Genomic DNA, 19,399 nt, shown 5'->3' with positions numbered 1-19,399 from the left:
ACAGAATCTAAAACTGGTAAAGAAGATGGATGGTGATAAATAAGGATCATAAAAATTATCCTTTCTTTACCAACCCACTGTTTCCCCAAACTCTCATTGTTCCTAGGGGACAACTACCCGAATGGCACAACTCAGAGCCCTGACTAGCATCTGGGTTTCCTTACTGCCTGCCTGGGAGAGGTAAATTAGATTTCACCGGACCACCAATACTGTAGTTTCAGTCTAGATATACATAAAAGCCTAGAAAGAGACTACTGGAACAATTAAAATAACTGAATTAGTTCAAGGTAAGTTTGGGAGAGCTTCATCTCATTTTTGCACTAGGAAACTATATAATAATATGCCTTTACTCATTGATGAGTATGGTTGCCTAAGAGGTTGAGTCACTCCATTTGGAAAGAACATTCTTTGAGGATGAATATTTCTTGAATCACTAGATATGGGCCATAAATATGTCATCACTCATCAACTCTGGTTTGACAGTCTACATAACAAATCAGAGATCCCTTTGATCAAAGGCCATGGAGGATTGCCTGGAGGTTTTCAGGCTGGCAGTTCAGCTACTCATAATGTGCCTTCCCTGCCTATATTGCTGTTAAAGGAATTTGGATATTTACTCAGAGCTTCTAGGGAGGAGGATGCATGTGGGATTGAATAGTCCTCAATAGTGAGAGCAGGGCCCTGAGACAGTCTAGTTGATTCATAAGTGCTCTTGGAATAATGTTTGGTAAGAAAGAAGGAATCAAGGAAGTTTCCTGAACTTTAAAGCAATTCATTTGCAGTGTATATAACAATTAAAGAAAAAGATGTAGTTTCAGTGTATGATAAGATTTTTTTGGGTTGAACAAAGAATAGGAAGTATACTTTTCAGATGAGTTATTAGGATGTTCTATATTAGGATAATCAATATATAAATTCAGAACATCCATTTTAATAGCTATAGCTTAAGGAGATCAGACAACCTACTTGTCAGCTGATCAGTAGAATAAAGTTACATTGAAGTTCTAGTTGCCCCTTAATTGGACCATCCAGACTCCAGACAGTTCCCTTTATCTTCATAGCCTTCTGGCTACTATTCAAGAGAATAAAAGACTGGAGACTCAGATATGTTTGAACACTGAACTTTTGTCTCCACCCACTTCATAGCTTTCTATATCTTAATTAATATAATCTGTCATATTCAAGGCAATGCTTCAACAATATTGTTCCATTTGCCATACTGTTTATAGTATCTGGAATAGTTTACTTCAGCTCATTGTTTTGCCACATCTGCTGTATATAGAAAGCTCCGTAGTTATCCTGAACCAATTAGTTGATTGTACCTTGTAACTGATCAAATGCATCCTAAGATCAAGGACAGCATATGCAAAATGGAATCCTGGAATTAATAAAAAGAGTTAACAAAACTTCATTACCAAATGACTAGAGTATACAAAAAAAAGGAGGGAATATAGAAGGGTGCCTATGGATAATAAGATCCATCTCAGTTGTGTTATAAAATATTAATAAGAAAATTATCATGACAGTGTTTTATCCTGAAGTCCTTGGACTCATCTGAACCAAAAATCTAATCAATTTTCCATTAACAGAAGAAAAATAATTTCGAGGAAGAATCTTGATTCCCTGAAACTAACAGACTTAATCTTATTTGTGGTAAGTAAACTAAGAGAGAGCTGGTCTTTTCATTTAATCCACTTAAGAGAAGTATCTCTTTGTGCTCTTTTGACTATATTCAAAATGGAATCCTCAGAGTGAGTGGTTAAAAAGGAAATAATTGCTTTGGGGATAGTATTTTTCTAAGGGGGTGTGGACACTGACGTTACTATTGTTCTGTTGATGTAAATACAAAAAAAACAAAAACAAACCTAATCTATGTCTTTTTGTTTTGTTTTGCTAGGTAATGTTGACTTTTAATTACTATATTATACGATATACACTATATACACAGTCTGTTTCTGCCAAAGAGACTTACTTTCTGGTTACTGTACAGGACAGTCCATCTCCTGTCTCAACGCCTTTGTATGGGCTATCTGTCTTGCCCAAAATCTACTTCCTCCTCACCTTTGCCTGGACTGCCTAGATTCTTACAGGGGTCAGTATAAATGCCATGATCTGCAGAAAGCCTATAATAATCTCTCTACTGAAAATGAGTGTAATATTTTATTTTTTTTTCTAATCTGTGTGCATATCAGAGATTTGTTTCATTTTTGTCTTTGTGCCTCAGCACAGTGCCTGGCATATAGTAGGCACTTAAGAAATGCTTGTTGAATGAATGAATTAGTTGTCAAGGCAGATTTATGTTAGTCAGTTAGGAGTATTTTTGCAGTTGTCCAGATGAGAGATGAAGATGAGTTGACCTAGGGTGACTACAGAATGAGTAGTAAGGAAAGTATGGAGATGAGAGATATTGTGGAGATAAAATCAACAGGATTTAATAATCAGGAGAGAAGAAAGGGTGAGAAAAAGGGGGAGAAAATTAGTGACACATAAAAAATAAAGTAGAGAGTATGTAAAACACCTTAGGTAGAATGAATTAATCTCTTTAAAAAACAAACAAATAATAGGAAATAAGGAATTTGGGTAGTGACATAGCTATGAGAATATTTTGTAAAACCACGCAGGAAGATGTCAGGAAAAAGGGCAAAATCAGAAGGAAACAAAAATAAAGAATGCTTCTACATATATCTTTGTCATGAAATAACAGAACACCCAAATGTTGTATAAGACCAACTGCTGCTGTATTCTTACTGCATAACCTTGCTATGTGTTAGGGCAAAGTAAACCATTCAAAGTAAACCAAACTGTTCAATGACTTCCAAGTGTTTATTTTGTCTAAACATCAAACTTGAATGAAGAGGGTGTTGCATTAGAACCATCTCTGATAGCATGTTTCCTAAGGTAACAAACAGAGGATGTTAGAGTGGGCCTTCTTAGCTATCTTTGTCGGGAGGATCATGTTATAATGACACTGCCTTACTAGTTAAAACGTGTCTTTGTGAGTGTATTGGAGGTAGTGAACAAACTTCTCTCTCTCCAGCCTAAACAATATATTTCAGAAAGAGGGCACCATACAACCAGTATCTCTAATGAGGGCCTCATTTCTAAAATATATAGACAACTAAGTCAAATTTATAAGAATATAAGTCATTCCCCAATTGACACATGGTGAAAGGATATGAACAGGCAGTTCTCAGATGAAGAAATTAAAGCTATCTATAGTCATATGAAAAAATGTTCTAAATCACTATTGATTAGAGAAATGCAAATCAAAACAACTCTAAGGCATCACATCACACCTATCAGATTGGCCAATATGACAAAACAAGTAAATGATAAATGTTGGAGAAGATGTGGGAAAACTGGAACACTAATGCATTGTTGGTGGAGTTGTGAAATGATCCAACCATTTTGGAGAGCAATTTGGAACTATGCCCAAAGGGCTATAAAAATGTGCATACCCTTTGACCCAGCACTTCTAGGACTGTATCCCAAAGAGATCAAATAATCGGGAAAAGGACCCACATGTACAAAAAAAATTTTATAGCAGCTCTTTTTGTGGTAGCCAAAATTGGAAATTGAGGGGATGCCCATCAATTGGGAAATGGCTGAACAAGTTGTGGTATATGAATGTAATGAAATACTATTGTGCCGTAAAACATGAGGAGCAGGCAGACTTCAGAAAGACCTGGAAAGACTTGTATAGACTGATGCTGAGTGAAGTGAGCAGACCTAGGAGAATGTTGTACACAGTAATAGCCATGTTGTGCGATGACTAACTTTAACAGATTTAGCCCTTCTCAGCAATGCAAGGATGTAAGACATCTCCAAAAGTTTCATGATGGAAAATGCTATCCACATCCAAACAAAGAACTATGGAGTTTGAATGCAGATTGAAACATACTATTTGCCATTTTTTTCCTTCTGTTTTGTTTTGTTTCCTTTTTCTTGTGGTTCCTCCTATTGGTACTAATTCTTCCTTACAACATCACTAATGTGAAAATAAAAAATAAAGAAAAGACAGCATCAGTGACTAAGGCTTTCTGTTTGTAACAGGGTTGGATCTCCTCAAATTGAATTGTCCCTTTAAAAGAGATAATACTTCCAGTGGCCCTCAGATGTGATACTAAGTTTCAAATCCAGAAGGCATAGTTTTGCCTCTAATTTCCTTCTCTGTCCCTTCTTGTTTTCTTTTCTAGTAGACAGAGAAATGTGAGGTAGTGGTCTTTGTCTTTATCCTTCAGTCCTCAATTTTTATGTGCCCTTCTCTGCTTGGATTGGAATAGAGAAGCCTGCTCGACACTGGTCAAAGTAGGTCCACATGAGCTGAGTAGAGGTAATTTAATTCCATCCTATTTTCCGGAATGGTTCTGCATATGTCTTTAGATCTATTTTTTTAATTATTTCTCTTGTTTTTACATTGCCTAGATTGACCCCTGTATCTACCTTCCTCCTGTCTCACATCCCAAGATTTATAGTTAAGAATTATATCCTCAAAGTCAGGGGTTCTTAACCTAAGTCAATACATATTTATTAAGCACCTATTATGTTCCAGGTACCATGCTAAGCACTAGGGATACAAAAAGGAGACAAAAGACAGTCCCTGCTCTCAAGTAGCTTGAGGGCATTAAAAACTCCAGCAATGTAAATAGAAAGAATGACCAAAATTGCATGCTGCATAATTACAATGACCAAGCTTGGTTCTCAAGAATAGCTGAGAAAATGTACCTCCCTGTCTTCATTGAAGAAGTAGGGGAACTATAAGTATGGAATATTGTATACTGTTAGATACAATCCATGTGTTAATTTTGTGGAACTGTTTTATTTCTCTTTCTTGCGCAATCTTTAGCACAAGGGATGGTACACTGGGGAGGAAAGGTGAGGATACATTTGGAAATGAATGAATGTGAAATAAAAACAAAATGAATGTAATATAAAAATTATATGAAATTTTAAAAATAATTATAAATTAACTCAAATGAGGCAATAAACTTTAAAGTATATTAAGAATTATATTCTTGATTTATAAAAGTTACTTTTGGTGGATTTATATACTTGTACTGAGCTAGAAATTTCCCCCAAAGTTCCTGCTGGTCTTCATTAGTATTTCTCTCCTCATACATTGAGCAAAATTCCCTATTTATCAAGAATAATGGGATCATAGATTCAGAAAAGAAAGAGATTTCAGAGATTATCTAGTCCAACTTTCTCATTTTACAGATGAGGAAACTGAGGCCCAGAGAAGTTAATTATCTTTTTCAAGGCCACACAGGCAGTTATAGCAGACTCAAAATGCTCTGACTCCAAATCTAGGACTTATTCCTGGTACCACGCTGCTTTTCTCAATTTATTTAGGGGTACACAGCCAATCAATTGTCATACTATTCAATGCTTAAAGATTCAGAGAATTATCAGCTGATGGGGATGGAGGTCAGTTATAACCCTAAATCCCTTTCCAGAGAAGGGTGAAAGAGAGATTTATGAAATGTAAGTGTGGCAGATGTATAGGATTTCATCTGTTGTATCTCCTCCTTCCCTACATTTTTTGGGTAGTGTTATATAAATGAATGGCAGCTAGGTGGTACAGCGGATAGAGAACCGGGCCTGGAGTCAGGAAGACCTGAATTCAAATCTGGCCTCTGACACTTTACTAGCTGTGTGACCCTGGCTGGGCAAGTCACTTAGCCCTCTTTGCCTCAGATGAGGAAATCTGTAAAATGAGCTGGAGAAGGAAATGGCAAGCCACTCCAGTATCTTTGCCATGAAAACTCCAAATGCAGTCATGAAGAGTTGGACACTTCTGAAACAACTGAACAACATAAATGAGACTCTCAGTTCAAGATATCCATGTTTAAAAGATTTGGGGCAAGTGGGATAGAGGTTGAGGGTTGGGATATATGTGTATAAAGGCAAGAGACTTACTGCCTTTTTCCGAGTAGCAGCTCTGTCCTCCTGTGGAGCATCCATGCTATCCTGCTTTACTCAAAGCCATTCCATTATCTTGCCTTTACACAGGCATCCTCCATGACTGGAATATTCTCCCTCTTAACTTCTATCTGTTAGAATTTCACATCTTTCAAACTTAGCACATTTGTCACCCTCTGTATGCTTTCTTGATCCTCCAGCTGCTTTCTCTCTTTTCAAATTATCTTTCTGTGGACCTGGGTACCTGTAAACCTCCTACGTGAATGAAAACTCCTTTAAGGGTGGGACTGTTTTCTTTGTATCCTGTCTTTGTATCCTCCCTGTGTCTAGTACAGTCCTTATCTGCTGAACTGTTTTTCAGTGCCCTGGATCCAGGATTGTCTTTATTCTGGATACAAGGGAAAATGGATAGGGATCTTATGTGTGCCCCACCCCCTTTATCAATCAATCAATGTCTAAGGGTCTACTATGTGCCAGGTCTTAGAGATATATATAGATTAGATATAGATATAGATATAGATATATATACACACAAAGAATGTATCAATCCATATTCTCATAGAGCTTATATTCTAACAGGAGACAAATACATATATAAGGAAGAGATTTTGTAGAAATAAAGCATGATGGTGTAAGAAGCTTCTACATGCCTGAGAATGTGACATTGGGAAGTATTCATTAAGGAATCTTTTGGGACTTTGGGTTACTGTCCTGTAATTGATGATTATATATGATGACTTTCCTTTCCTTGTTAAAGAAGCTCTTTTGTTATTTTGTGGTCAGCAAGCAAGCAAGTTGCAAGGAGAGTTTTGCTAGCTTTCTAAGTAGTGAGGCAGCAAGTTTCTCTGATAAAGGTCTTATATCCAAGAAATTTATAAAAATATATTAAAAAAGAACCATTTCCCAATAAATAGTCTAAGCATATGAACAAGCAGTTTTCAAAGGAAGAAATCTGAACCATCAATAACCATATGAAAAATGTTCCAAACCTAATAATTATCAAAATATAAATTAAAGTAACTCTGGGTGGGGTTCTATCTCACACCCATCAGATTAACAAAGATGACATAAGAGGAAAATGACAAATATTGGAGAAGCTGTGGGAAAACAGGCATGCTAATACACTGCTGGTGGAATTATGATTTGGTCCACTCATTCTTGAAAGCAATTTTGAACTATGCTCTAAAGTCACTAAACTGTACATACCTTTTGACCTGTGACACTATTACTACTATTACCCTTTGACTCCAAGTCTATTACCCGAAAGAGATTAAAGAACAAGGAAAAGGACCCATAGGTGCAAAAATATTTATAACTGCTCCTTTTGAAGTAGCAAAGAACTGGAAACTTAAGGGAGTGTCTGTCTATTAGGGAATGGTTAAACATATTATGTTATATGAATGTATCAGTAAGATTATTTGATACTTTTTTTTTTTAAAAAAGAGGGCAATCAGTGGAACATACTAGGCATACAACAAACAAACAAACACAGTAGTGTAAAGTTTGGCAATCTACTTAGTGGTGTAAGGACTCATTATACCACAAAAACCTCTGGGAAAATAGCAGGCTGACAGAAATTAGATTTAGACTAATACCTCACACCATAAACCATTATGAGCTCCAAATGAATACAAAAGACATACAAAAAGTCACATCATAAACAATTTAGAGGAGCAAGGAAAAAAATTACTTTTCAGATCTATGGATGTGGGAAGAGTTCATGACTAAACCAGCGATTGAGAGGATCATATAAAATAAAAAGAACAGGTTTTGATTATATAAAATTTAAAAAACATTTTACACAAACAAATCTAGTATAGTAAAAATTATATGGAAACCATCTGGGAAATTTTTTTGCAACATTTCTCTGATAAAGGAAAATAGGCACATTAGTGCACTATTATATATGTGTTGTGCTTAATTTCCCCAAGCCTATATAACATTTGTCATTTTCTTCCTTGGTCATCTTGATTGATAGGTATTAGTGCACTGTTATAGGGCAGCTAGGCGAGCAGTGGATAGAGTGCTGGGCCTGTAGTCAAGAAGACATCTTCCTGAGTTCAAATATGGCCTCAGACACTTGCTTGCTGCGTGAGCCCTGGACAACCTTAAACTTTATTTGCCTCAGTTTCCTCATCTGTAAAAATGAGCTGGAGAAGGAAATGGCAAGCCACTCTAGTATCTTTGCCAAGAAAAATCCAAATGGGGTCATGGAGAGTTGGACATGACTGAAAAAGACTGAACAACAAAGTGCATTGTTGATGTTACTATGAACTATTTGGAGCTAAGTCTAGAAAGGAACTAAATTGTGCACACCCTTTGACTTACCTACACCACTAATACCCCAAAGAGATCAAAGAGAAAAGAAAAGAATATATATGCAAAAATCTATATGCAAAAATATTTATAGCAGTTCTCTGCCTCTCTACATTTTTATATATATATGTGTGTATATATAAAAGATATGTATATATACACATGTATGTATGTATGTGTATGTGTATGTGTGTATGTAACCCTAAACTAGAAGGTAAGAGAGTATCCTCCTATTAAGAAATGACTAAACATATTGTCATATGTGAATGTGATGGAACACATAAACAATGATGAAATGGACAATTTCACAGGAAACCGGGAAGATCTTTGTGAAGTGATACAGAGCAAAGTAAGCAGAACTATGAGAGCAATTAATAAAATAAAAATTATATTACAGAGAAAAATAACTTTGAAACACTGTAGAACTTTTATCAATGCAGTGATACTCCATGAATCCAAAAGAATGAAATTGAAATATTCCACTCATCTCCTGATAAAGAGGTGATGTATTTTAAACGCAGAAAAAGATATAATGGACAAATTTACTTTGAGAGCTATATTTGGGAGTTTACTTTTTAATTTATCAATGAGGGTTAGTAGGTGGGATATATTAAAAATGTTTCTTAATTGAAAAAAATATTGGTTTTGTCACTTAGCTTTGTTAACCTTCAATTTTATTATTTCTAAAATGAAGGAATTAATCTAGATGATCTCCTAAGGTTCCCTTAATTTAAAGACCTCTGGGCCTTACCATCTGACCTGTCACTGCACTCATAACTTCTGGGCCTTTCCTTATGCTTGGCAGCTAAACTTTCTTTTATGATGTCACATTGTCATTTGGAGGTGACCCTGGTCCTTAAAAGCTACACCAGTGGAGTTCTAACTTGGGCAGATTCTATCAGGTCAGATCCATTTTCATTAGAATTTATTTTTGGATTTTCACATGCCTAGACCCATTGCACTCTTTATCAGATGAAACATGACTTGTATTAGTAACATACTCCAAAAAACAAACAACAGCAACAACAAAAACTCCAACCATTTCTACACATGGGATGGACAAAAAGAATACTACAGTAAGATATCCCAGCCACATCATGACTTTCCCTATCGTGGTTTCGATAAATTGCAGGTCGGCATGAGAAATTAAGTGGGAATTTGGGGGGAGTTTTGTAGAAGCTGCAGATGATATGTGAAGGCCAGAAGATGCCACAAAGCCTATGACCAAATACTTAACCCACAATTTACAATAAGGTACTGTAAACATCCCATGAAAGAAAAAGAAAAAATTCAGACTTCTTTGGTAGGCAGGCGAGGCCAAAAAAATTTATGTGAATTTTCCAGATTGAGGCGATGCCTTGCCCCTATCCCCCGAGATGTGGAAGGGATAACTATAATATCTTAAATGTTGTAGTCATCGTTTGTTCTAATCATCATACAATTCAAATTTTGTCAAAATCACATTGACATTTTTATTAAATAAACAACTCCTCTGCTTGACCTATTCTGTGCCAACTCTTTTTTCCTGTGCCAACTCTTTTTGATACTGTTTATGCCTACTTTTAGAAATAAATTCTAAAACAATTAGAGAACTTTCAGTCTTTAAGAAGGAATAAAATTTTTAGTCTGATAATATGTCTTTCTGTAAAAAAAAAAATAAGGTGGAAATTCTGGTACGAGGTACCTTAATTATATATACTTTAGCTCCACCTTTACTCCCCACTAAAGACTTTGATTACTGGTCTCTTTTTTGGTGTTTCCATCTACAATATCTCTTTCCTACTAGAGGGTAAAATTGAAGGCAGAGACCAATTTTTCTGACTTTGTATTCTATACAGTAACTAACACAGTGCTTTGGACATAGTTGGCACACCATAAATATTTGTTGAATAAACAAGTTATCTCCCACCCTGTTCTGGGCAAATGTTGGCTTTTACTAAGGACAAATTCTGATGAAACTTTAAAATAACCCTTTCTCCTTGCAGGTGTGATGTTCATTTACAATCTGTTCATGCCAGCAAACTGTCAGTTAGAAGATAGGGATGTTCACACAGATGGCACTGTCAGATGAAGAGGATCTACTATGAAGGGACAATCCACAAGATCCAGCTAAAGAGCACTTACCAGAAACAGGTAGGATAACATTATATTGTGCATCTGCAAAGGAAAAAAGGACATGAAAAGTGATTACTACTGAACCCTGAGGCTGCTAAATAAAACAAGTGTTTCATGCCCCTCACCCCATTGAACTTTAACCAAAGAGACACAGGGAAAGTATGACTAAAGTGTAGGTGCTTGACTCATTCTTTTGGAAATGCAAGGGCTGTCACGTATGTGTCCTGGAAGAATATGACTCACTGGAAGTGGGGCCAGACTTTTAGATAAGAAAAGCCCTGGCAAACACATGACAGAACGGGGTCAAGACTCCAAATAACATCCTATTTGAAATACAAAGCACCCTCAAACTTTTAAAAGAAAACCCCAACACAGTAAAATACAACAAATGACTACACTATGAAGAGTTTTGTCATTGGAAAGGCATTGGAACGTATCCTTTATTCCTCTGTAGGGGGGATCACTAAGTAGATGCTACAATTTGATGGCTCAATCTTATTCTAGAACCAGCCTTGCCATGAAGGTTAATAAGGTAAGCTTTTTTGTTTCTGGCCCCTTTCCCCATGGACTTGGCTAGGTTATTCCATAGAATAAAGACTGTAGTCTTTTTATGGCTGTGGGAATGCCCAGGAGCCAAAGGGAGAGAGCTAACTCAGCATTGACTCTGTACCCAAATGTAACAACAACATGCAAAAATTGCTTTGCCCTAGCTATCAGACCAAATTTAAGTGACAAGAAATGTGTAGCTAATCTTTCTTAAAGTGGAGAGGAGTCAGTGGCTAACCTGATATTATCCCATGGGTAGTGGGGGAAGATTGCTCCACGGTCTGTGCTGTTGTTTGAGCCAGGGCTGTGAAGGACCAGTTTCGGGTTGTTATTATGACTGTTGCAGAAGGTGGTTCTGATGATATGTCCTTGGAGACTGGCTTCGAGACCGTACCTGCTAATGCTGGAGATGCTGTGTGTATGGATGATGAGAGGGAGATAGAGGTTGACACCATAACTGTCTCTGTTGCCACTGTGGTGTCTGACTTGGAAGCTTCTGGTTCTACAATGAAGCCTGAGATATTGAGAACATAAATATTTTAAAGCAAGTCTCTTTTGTGGCAGGGTTTGGGGTGAAGGCTGATTTAGAAACATAATCCAATAATCAGAATCTAGTTCTGATCCTACAACACTAATCTAATATTAACCTTTGCTTTCTGAAACTAACCCTTTAGGACATCTCTCGAAGTGTAACATTTTATCTCATTCGGAATGACTACTAAAATTCTGGGAAGTAGAGAGGATCCATTATTATTTATTCTACCACAATGTAAGGAAAATGATACAAAGGCTTTAGTAGGTACAGACCTGCAGAAAGAAGCATTTTTATAGTATCTATGAAGCAAAGTATCTGGGAATATTTATTTTAAAAAAATAAATACTTACAATATTTACTAAAGATGCCTTGGATTCAGGTTTTAAATTTCTAAATTTTTTCTCAAAACCTTGAAATAAGTGAAACCCTTAGCTGTCCAGTTCTTCCAGCTCAGAGAGTTAAGTACCTCAAACCCTGTTCTGACCTTGTGCTAGAGATCAGCATGGGTTGGAAGACCTAGCTTGATCATTCCTGTGTGGTACATAGTTGCAAAATACCAATATAGTGGGATATTTTTGCCAGTTTCCATAAAAGGAATTATAGTTTAATATATAACTTTCTAACATAGCCCCCTATAGTACCGGATAATGATGGCCTCAAATTTGCTTGTTGACCCCACTGTGAAAGTAGCTTTTTGAAAAGCAAGTCTCTCTGGTTATATATGTTTATGGCCTCTTCTATATACTCCCCTAGCTATAAACTCAGTGTAGAATCTTTAGTTTCTTTGCTACCACTCCCATTTGTCATATACTGCCCAAAGAAATGTGCCAAAGCACAATTTATATGATATCATGTAAATATGGTGGATAGATATCTCAGAGTAGCAAAGTTAGCGCACATATGGTAAGTTGTCTTGAGTTTTTGATAGCAGAACTGTCAGGCTTGGAGCTGAGAATTTTTGATCAAGACCAGGGTAGGCCCAGAAATGTAAGTGACATAGCAAAAGTGAAATCCACAGACAATTCACAAACTTATTTTTATTCTAAATATCTTCCTTTAAAAAACAATCCAGAACTGTTTACTGTTAATTGAAAAAGACTCATCTCTTCTCAATTTCCCCATCTATTCTTTGGTGTATGTACTAATGGGTAGTGAAATAGATGAAGAAGAGGCCGCAGAAAAACCAAAGGGACTGGGTGATATGCAAATACCATAATCTATCTCTAACTAATCTACAGTTGACTATAAAATAAGAGTATGACCAGCTAAGAATTGAGTGTATCATTCTAGAAATTTGTAACTGTTGAATAGAACTTATCCTGAGAATGAACAGCCCTGAAGAAACTGGGATGGAAGATTACCCCAGGCTCAACTGAAATGCGATAGCATTTGTTACTATACACACATCATGGTAATAAACCAACTATCATAATTCTGATGTTGATTTGAGCCACTCAACACTTTACTTTAAAATTATGCCAATTAGGAAACATAAAACTAGGATGTGAAACAACAGTCAAGTTCTCTTGATTTTAAAGAATTGAAATTAAGATGATGTTAGACCTTCCCTTTAGGCTTTAGTTGTAGCTATCTTTTTACAAGTTTGCTAAGTTTCCTAGCCACAATTTATGCATTTTATTGAAATGGAAATAAAGGTTGTAGCAGGAGAAAGGAGTCCTACAACAGCATCTGATTCAAATAGTCCTACCTTTGCCAGTAGGGGTGAGAAGTTCCTCTGTTGTCGAAGAAGTTGGCTTTTGGTGAACCAGTGTGGGATCTTCTAGAGAAGAAAATTAGATGATATTTATGGCTGAGGTCTGAACTATGGTTGTTCAGAAATGTAAATACCTTTGCTATTTATTTTTTCTTTTTAACAAAGAGGTAGTGACTCTCTTTTTAGGCTGGCTGCCTTTAGAGGCACAAGTAATGAACTAAAGATCGCCTTGAAATTCCTCCAGCTCAGATTATAGAATTTTACTATTTTGGGTGTCGGTCATGTCACATATAGATGGCAGTTTCCTCTGAAGGTAATACTATCAGTGGCAGGAGGGAGAAACTAGGAGTAAAACCTGATCTCTTTTACCAGGATATAAAAACCTGTAAGGATTATGTGTGCTATAAATTCTGTTGAACTCTAGAACTCCCCTAACTCTCCCAGTGATTGAACAGACCATCTTCTCTTCATTGGTTCTTCAACTGCTGTGATGCTGATTCACATACCTGAGCAAAACCCAGCACCCTGCCTCTGTCCTTTTCTTAGCAGTCTGCATCTGATAACTGCTTCTCAGCTTTGTGCAACCTTCCTGGCACTCCTGGCCTAAATGGAAACTTCTTCTTCGTCTAGGCTCAAGAAGCCTTATTCAGCATGTGTCACGGAGGGACACACAGTCTGTAGCAGGTCTTTTCCTGGCTTTGTGCCTGAGTTAGTTCTTTCTCCAGCCCACGTTTGTGTTCTAAGCACTCTGGAACCATTAACTTTCAAGTCATTTCAATGGGACAGGTCAAGGGGCAGCCTTATCTTGGACCTCATAGCAAGATGATGGCAGAGCTGGTTAGGATGAGTCTTCTAGTTGACAATTTTTGGGGCATGATTGCAAATTCTACATATTTCTGCCTACCTAATTCAACTTTATTAGCTATGCAGCTGGTGAGGGAATGCTGACAACAGTCTTGTTAATCCATTCAGGCCTACATGTCAAACAAAGAATTCTTTTTAACAAGCCATCTGTAATTTGATCATTCAGTGATTTATATAGCTTTTAGTATGCTCTTTCCCACTGACACAGGAAAGCTGTTGGAAAAGGGGCCACTTACTGATGCATTTCAGATTCGTCTCTGTCCAGTGGGCAGTGTTCGAGTTCTGGTCAAGTATACACTGAATAAGGTTGGATGTCCCAGCTTGACGTTTGAAGCCTGAATTACAAACATATCGCTCCCTGGATTTCACACTGTGACTCTTGACCTGAATATCCGCATGTTCAACAGATCTGGGAGGAGGGCATGTCACTTCTGTAAAAGTACAGAGAAGAAGGAAGATGGAATACTCGGGGCTATTGTTACTATTAGGCCCATTAAAACAAATGCCCTAGGTTCTAGAATGTTGATTAAAAAAAACTTCTGTGGCCTGGAGGTCTTTCTGAGGATCTCACAGTCATATTTTAGCATATCAGTGACCTTATACTGCTAGTAGCATAAGCACAGGGAAAGCTGCATAGTACATTAGAGGAAGGAAATCTAGGTTAAAATCCTGATTCAGACACTTATTAGTTATGTGGTTTTGGCACATCACTTAAACCCTAAGCGTTGCAATTTCTGCACCTATAAAATGGAATAATAACAATTGTACCTACTACTTCACAGATGTTGTGAGAAAAGTACTTTGCAAACCTTAAAGTGCTATATAAATACTTACTGAGCACTTATCTTGTGCAAGGTATTATGGGGAATACCAAGAAGAATTAGACCTGGGCCCTGCCCTCATGGAGCTTACTGTCTAACAAAAATGAAGGAAAGTAATATTACTTACTATTTTACCTAATATAAATTTCTATGGATCCTGGGAAAATGGTCATTTGTAAGATCTTGGTAACATCTGAAATATATGTATTCTATGACGGTGATGCAAGGTAGAGTCTGGTGTTATGAAAAGTCTGAAAGGGTTCCCTTAACAATCACTCAATCAATAAACATTAAGTACCTACTATATGCCAGACACTGGTGCTAAGAGCTGGGAACACAAATACAAATAAAAACAAAGACAAAACAGTGGTATCAGCTGTGTTACAGCTAAACCATACAGACTAACTTCTATAAAGTTTTAGTCAATATTATTGGCTTATCCCTAATGTGTCATGGGGTCTAGTCCATGGTCACTGACAAAATTTTCCCTGAAATCAAGATTAGTAAGTAAAGAGGTGAATTTTATCTGAGTAGAAAGATAATTGAATTGGCAGACTCTGTCCCTTCCCCTCAGCTCTACTGTAGAGAGATCATGTAGAAATATAAGGCATAAACTTCCCTGGTTTAGAGGATCTGGAGCCAGAAGGAACTTTAAAGGTCATCTAGTGTAACTACCTCATTTTACAGATGAGGAAAATGAGGATTGGAGAGGTTTGGTGACTTCCCCAAGATCATACAGGTAATGAGTGGAAAAATCAGGATTTGAACCCAGGTTCTCTGACTCTAAATTCAGTGCCTTTTTTGTGGAAGCACACTTTGCCATACCAGTGCTTTAAAAAGAATTTTATGTCTACTTAACTCTGCAAACTTTTTTGCCTGCTTTCATATCTACCTTCACTGATGGCTAACAGGTTCCCCTAGTTCATCTCCCACCGTAATATGCCACTAATCTCTGCCATACGAGTGTACCATGCTAGTCATATGGCCTTTCTTGTTGCTACCTATCCCTAATTCCTCCAAGCCAGACTTCCCCTTAGGCCTTATCCTGACCTTTATACTGACTGTGTCCCCTGAGAGTCCTATTTCATTGTTATCAAACTTCCTGCTATCCTCCTTCTATCTATGTCCTCTAATTCACTAAAACCTGGGCTATCAGCTATAAAGTTGGACATGTCTTCTCACTCTTACTAGCTCACCACCCCTAATCTCTCAAGACCAGGGAGTAGTTAGCACACTCTTTGCTTCCCAGTATCTCTGTCAACATTACTCAATAACCTCTCATTTGAATCTTTTTTGGGAGGGTCTCATTTAAGATTAATATTACCCAACTACCCAACTCACTTCCAATCCTCATTACTATCATCTATCCATTTTCAGATCACTCATCCACCTTTCCTCTATTATAATAGCATTTGCTTCACAGTCTCCTCAGCACTCTTTTCTTGCCAGCATCCTTGTAGTCTAAATCATCTACCCTGAAAACCATTCTAACACCTTTTCCTCCAGGCTGCTGAATTTATCAGTTCCTATGACCTTTATCCCCACCTTACTTAAGCTAATCATTGTAGTGTCCAGCCTTGGACCTCATCATCATTCAAAACTATTCTACCTCCAGGATCCTCAATTCTGAAATTTCCTACTCTGACCATAGTTTGATCACTTCTACCTCTTCCTCCTCCATCCCTTACTCCTTCCAATCCCAGTTCTGAGCTCTCATTATAGTATTCATCATTCATCATTTGATTCAATTCAATTCAGTTCAAACCAATCCAATTCAGCACCCATGTTTTTAAAAGTACCTTCTAATGTAAGGCTTTGTGAGTATTTGGGGTACAAAAATTAAGAGTTTACAACTTGCTAGGAGAGTAATAAGACATGCACATAAATAAGTATAAAACAAGATAAAATGAGAGGTGAAAAAGGAAAGATGAAGATAAAATATTATGGGGAAATTTGAGGTGAGAGAGATCATTTAAAGATGGGAAGATCAGGGGAAGATTATGGAGAAGGTGACACCTGAGCCTTCCTTTGAAGGAAGAGAAGGATTTTAATAGGTAGATATGAGGTGAGAAGAATACACTTTCCAGGTATGGTGGGAAGTCTGAACAAATTCACAGAGGTGGGAGACTGCAAGAGGAGATTTTGAAAATTCAATTTATCTGGAACAGAGAATACATAAAGGGGAGTAATGTGAAATAATGCTCACTGTACTTTTAGTTTATCAGTCTTGCTCTAGTTTAACTCTCTTCCCTACTTAGTTTTTACCTTGTGGTTAGGCAACTCAATAATGCCTCTTCTCTCTTAATGGCTTTGTTCCCTCAATGAACCACTTTTTCTGTTCTAAAAATCTGCAGTCTTGGGTAACTCCTACCATCTACCTCTTCTCCTCCTATTCCTAAGCTGCTGAACTCTGCTGGAGGAAATAATGAAATCATTCTGAATACAACCACTACAAATTTATGTTATCTAGTTTGCTGCATCTGATGCTATTGAACACCTTGTTCTCCTGGACACTTTGTCCTCTCCCTCTCTGGAATTTCATTACATTACTTTCCTGGTTTTCCTGTCTAACTGCTCCTTCTCAGTCTCCTCCGCTGTCTCTCAAGCATATACCTCCTCTGAGTATAGTTCAGTTGGTCTTCCTTTCCATGTTTATTTAAGGTCATTTTTACTTCCTTATATAGTATACTGGGGAATGTAATGTTAGAGTCTCAAGCCTGCACCTCTCTCCCCAACTAGTGTCAATCAACAACATTTATTAAGCACCTACTATGTGCCAGGCACTGTGCTAAGTGCTGGGTATACAAAAAGAGGCAAAAGATAGTCCCTAATCTTACAAGCTTACAATCTAATAAGGGAGACAAGAAGACAACAAATATAAACAAAGCAAGCAATACACAGGATGAATAGTAAATAATTAACAGAGGAACGTACTGGAATTAAAAAGAGTTGTAGAAGTTGGGATTTTAGTTGGGACTTAAAGGAAAGTAGGGAGATTGGAGGGAGATTTCCCAAAAAAAGGGATGGAGATTTAAACTCTGGGTAGAAAAGTCACCAATGATGTGCTTTGGGAAAAACGAGAAGACAAAGGAGTTATTTACTCAGATTGCCTCTCATCAACTGTCACAACTGCCTTTTGGGCCCATAAACTCCTGCTACATACTTTTCTTTTCTCCTCTTGCTCTCCTGTCTGTGTACTCATCCATTTGCATCCTTCTCTCACACCAAAACTTTGATGTAAGTCCCTTCCTCAAGGCCACTGGAACTTTAAAACAAACTTCAAAACTTCAGCTCTCCTAAATGCCTGAGAACAGTCTAGTTTCAAGGACTTGGAAGGTCCTCCAAAGTCTCTGAGATCCCCAGGAAGTCTTCCAAAATCTCTGTGATCCTTTGTCTTAGCATGTAATAGCACCAATGTCACTGATGGAATAGTTTGTCATAGATATCTTGACATGTTTTTATTCCCCCCCACCCATATTTCACCTGTTTACTATCCTAGTTCCATTCATAAATATTCTTGGGAGTGATGCAGTTTTCTATAAATTTGATGTTCATAGTACTTCATAATCAACATCTTCCTCCATAAGATGTTCCAGATTAGTTTATAGGACTATAAACTTAGAGAAGAACTGCCCTTGGCTATCATATTTCTCCACTTCACAAGAATATCAAGTATTTGTTAACTGAAATAGTGCTCTATTCACTTGACTCTCTTTTTGAAGCAAGTATTTAGATATGAAACTCCTGGGTAGTCTACAAACCTTTGGCCTCTTTCACTTTTTAACTCTTGGGCCATATTTTCCACATTTTTTTTTTTTGCCATCTACCTTCATGCTGATTTAATTTGGAGGGTCTTGTTGAGCTTTTTAAAATAAAATTTATCCACCATCTCAAGATGCAATTATCTTCATGGTAGTCTCTTTAAACTTTTTTAAAAAATTGTTTTAAAATTTAAAACCATTTTGGATTTAACAAACAGAAAAGAGAATATTTCTATAGGCAAAGTAAAAAAGAAAAGGAAGATTACATGTGAAAAGGTGAATCTCCATTATGTCCAGCTTGTTTTTTAATATGTTCAGTTGTGTCCTACTCTTTGTGACCCCATTTGGAGTTTTCTTGGCAAAGATACTGGAGTGGCTTGCCATTTCCTCCTCCAGCTCATTTTACAGATTTCCTCATCTGAGGCAAAGAGGGTTAAGTGACTTGCCCAGGATCATACAGTTATAAGTGTCTGAGGCCAGATTTGAACTCATAAGACTCCAGGCCCAGTGCTCTATCCACTGTGCCACCTGGCTGCCCTGTTTTAAAATAAAACTACATAGTTCAACATGCTATTTTCAAAGTTGTTTGTTTCCTTCTCAACTTTCTTCTTTTCTGTGCACTTTAAAAGATGCTTCAATGACCCTTTTTTCTTTCTGTTCTTTCTTTGGGGTAACCTATTGTTAGCTCTTCTCTCCTGTCCTAATCCACTCCTCTCATGCAATTAAAAGCACACAATCCTCCTAACAAATAATCTCAGTCAAGCCAATGAAATCTACATTTATCATCCCCCAAAGTATACATTTC

General features: G+C 37.1%; 1 protein-coding gene across 1 annotated transcript in view; it reads right to left on the bottom strand.

Moving 5' to 3' along the window:
• The window catches only part of IL15RA (interleukin 15 receptor subunit alpha), a 52,389-nt gene that overhangs the window by 10,094 nt on the left and 22,896 nt on the right, over positions 1–19,399 (bottom strand). The window contains 4 exon segments of the mRNA XM_027858952.1: positions 10,363–10,395; positions 11,138–11,413; positions 13,143–13,214; positions 14,249–14,443. Coding sequence (XP_027714753.1) covers positions 10,363–10,395; positions 11,138–11,413; positions 13,143–13,214; positions 14,249–14,443 — 576 coding nt within the window.

The sequence above is a fragment of the Vombatus ursinus genome, unplaced genomic scaffold, assembly GCF_900497805.2.
Source record: "Vombatus ursinus unplaced genomic scaffold, bare-nosed wombat genome assembly UNPS02013950.1, whole genome shotgun sequence".
In the NCBI taxonomy this organism is placed as follows: domain Eukaryota; kingdom Metazoa; phylum Chordata; class Mammalia; order Diprotodontia; family Vombatidae; genus Vombatus; species Vombatus ursinus.
Note: the sequence above shows the minus strand (reverse complement) of the source record. Positions and strands in the feature narration are given on the sequence as shown.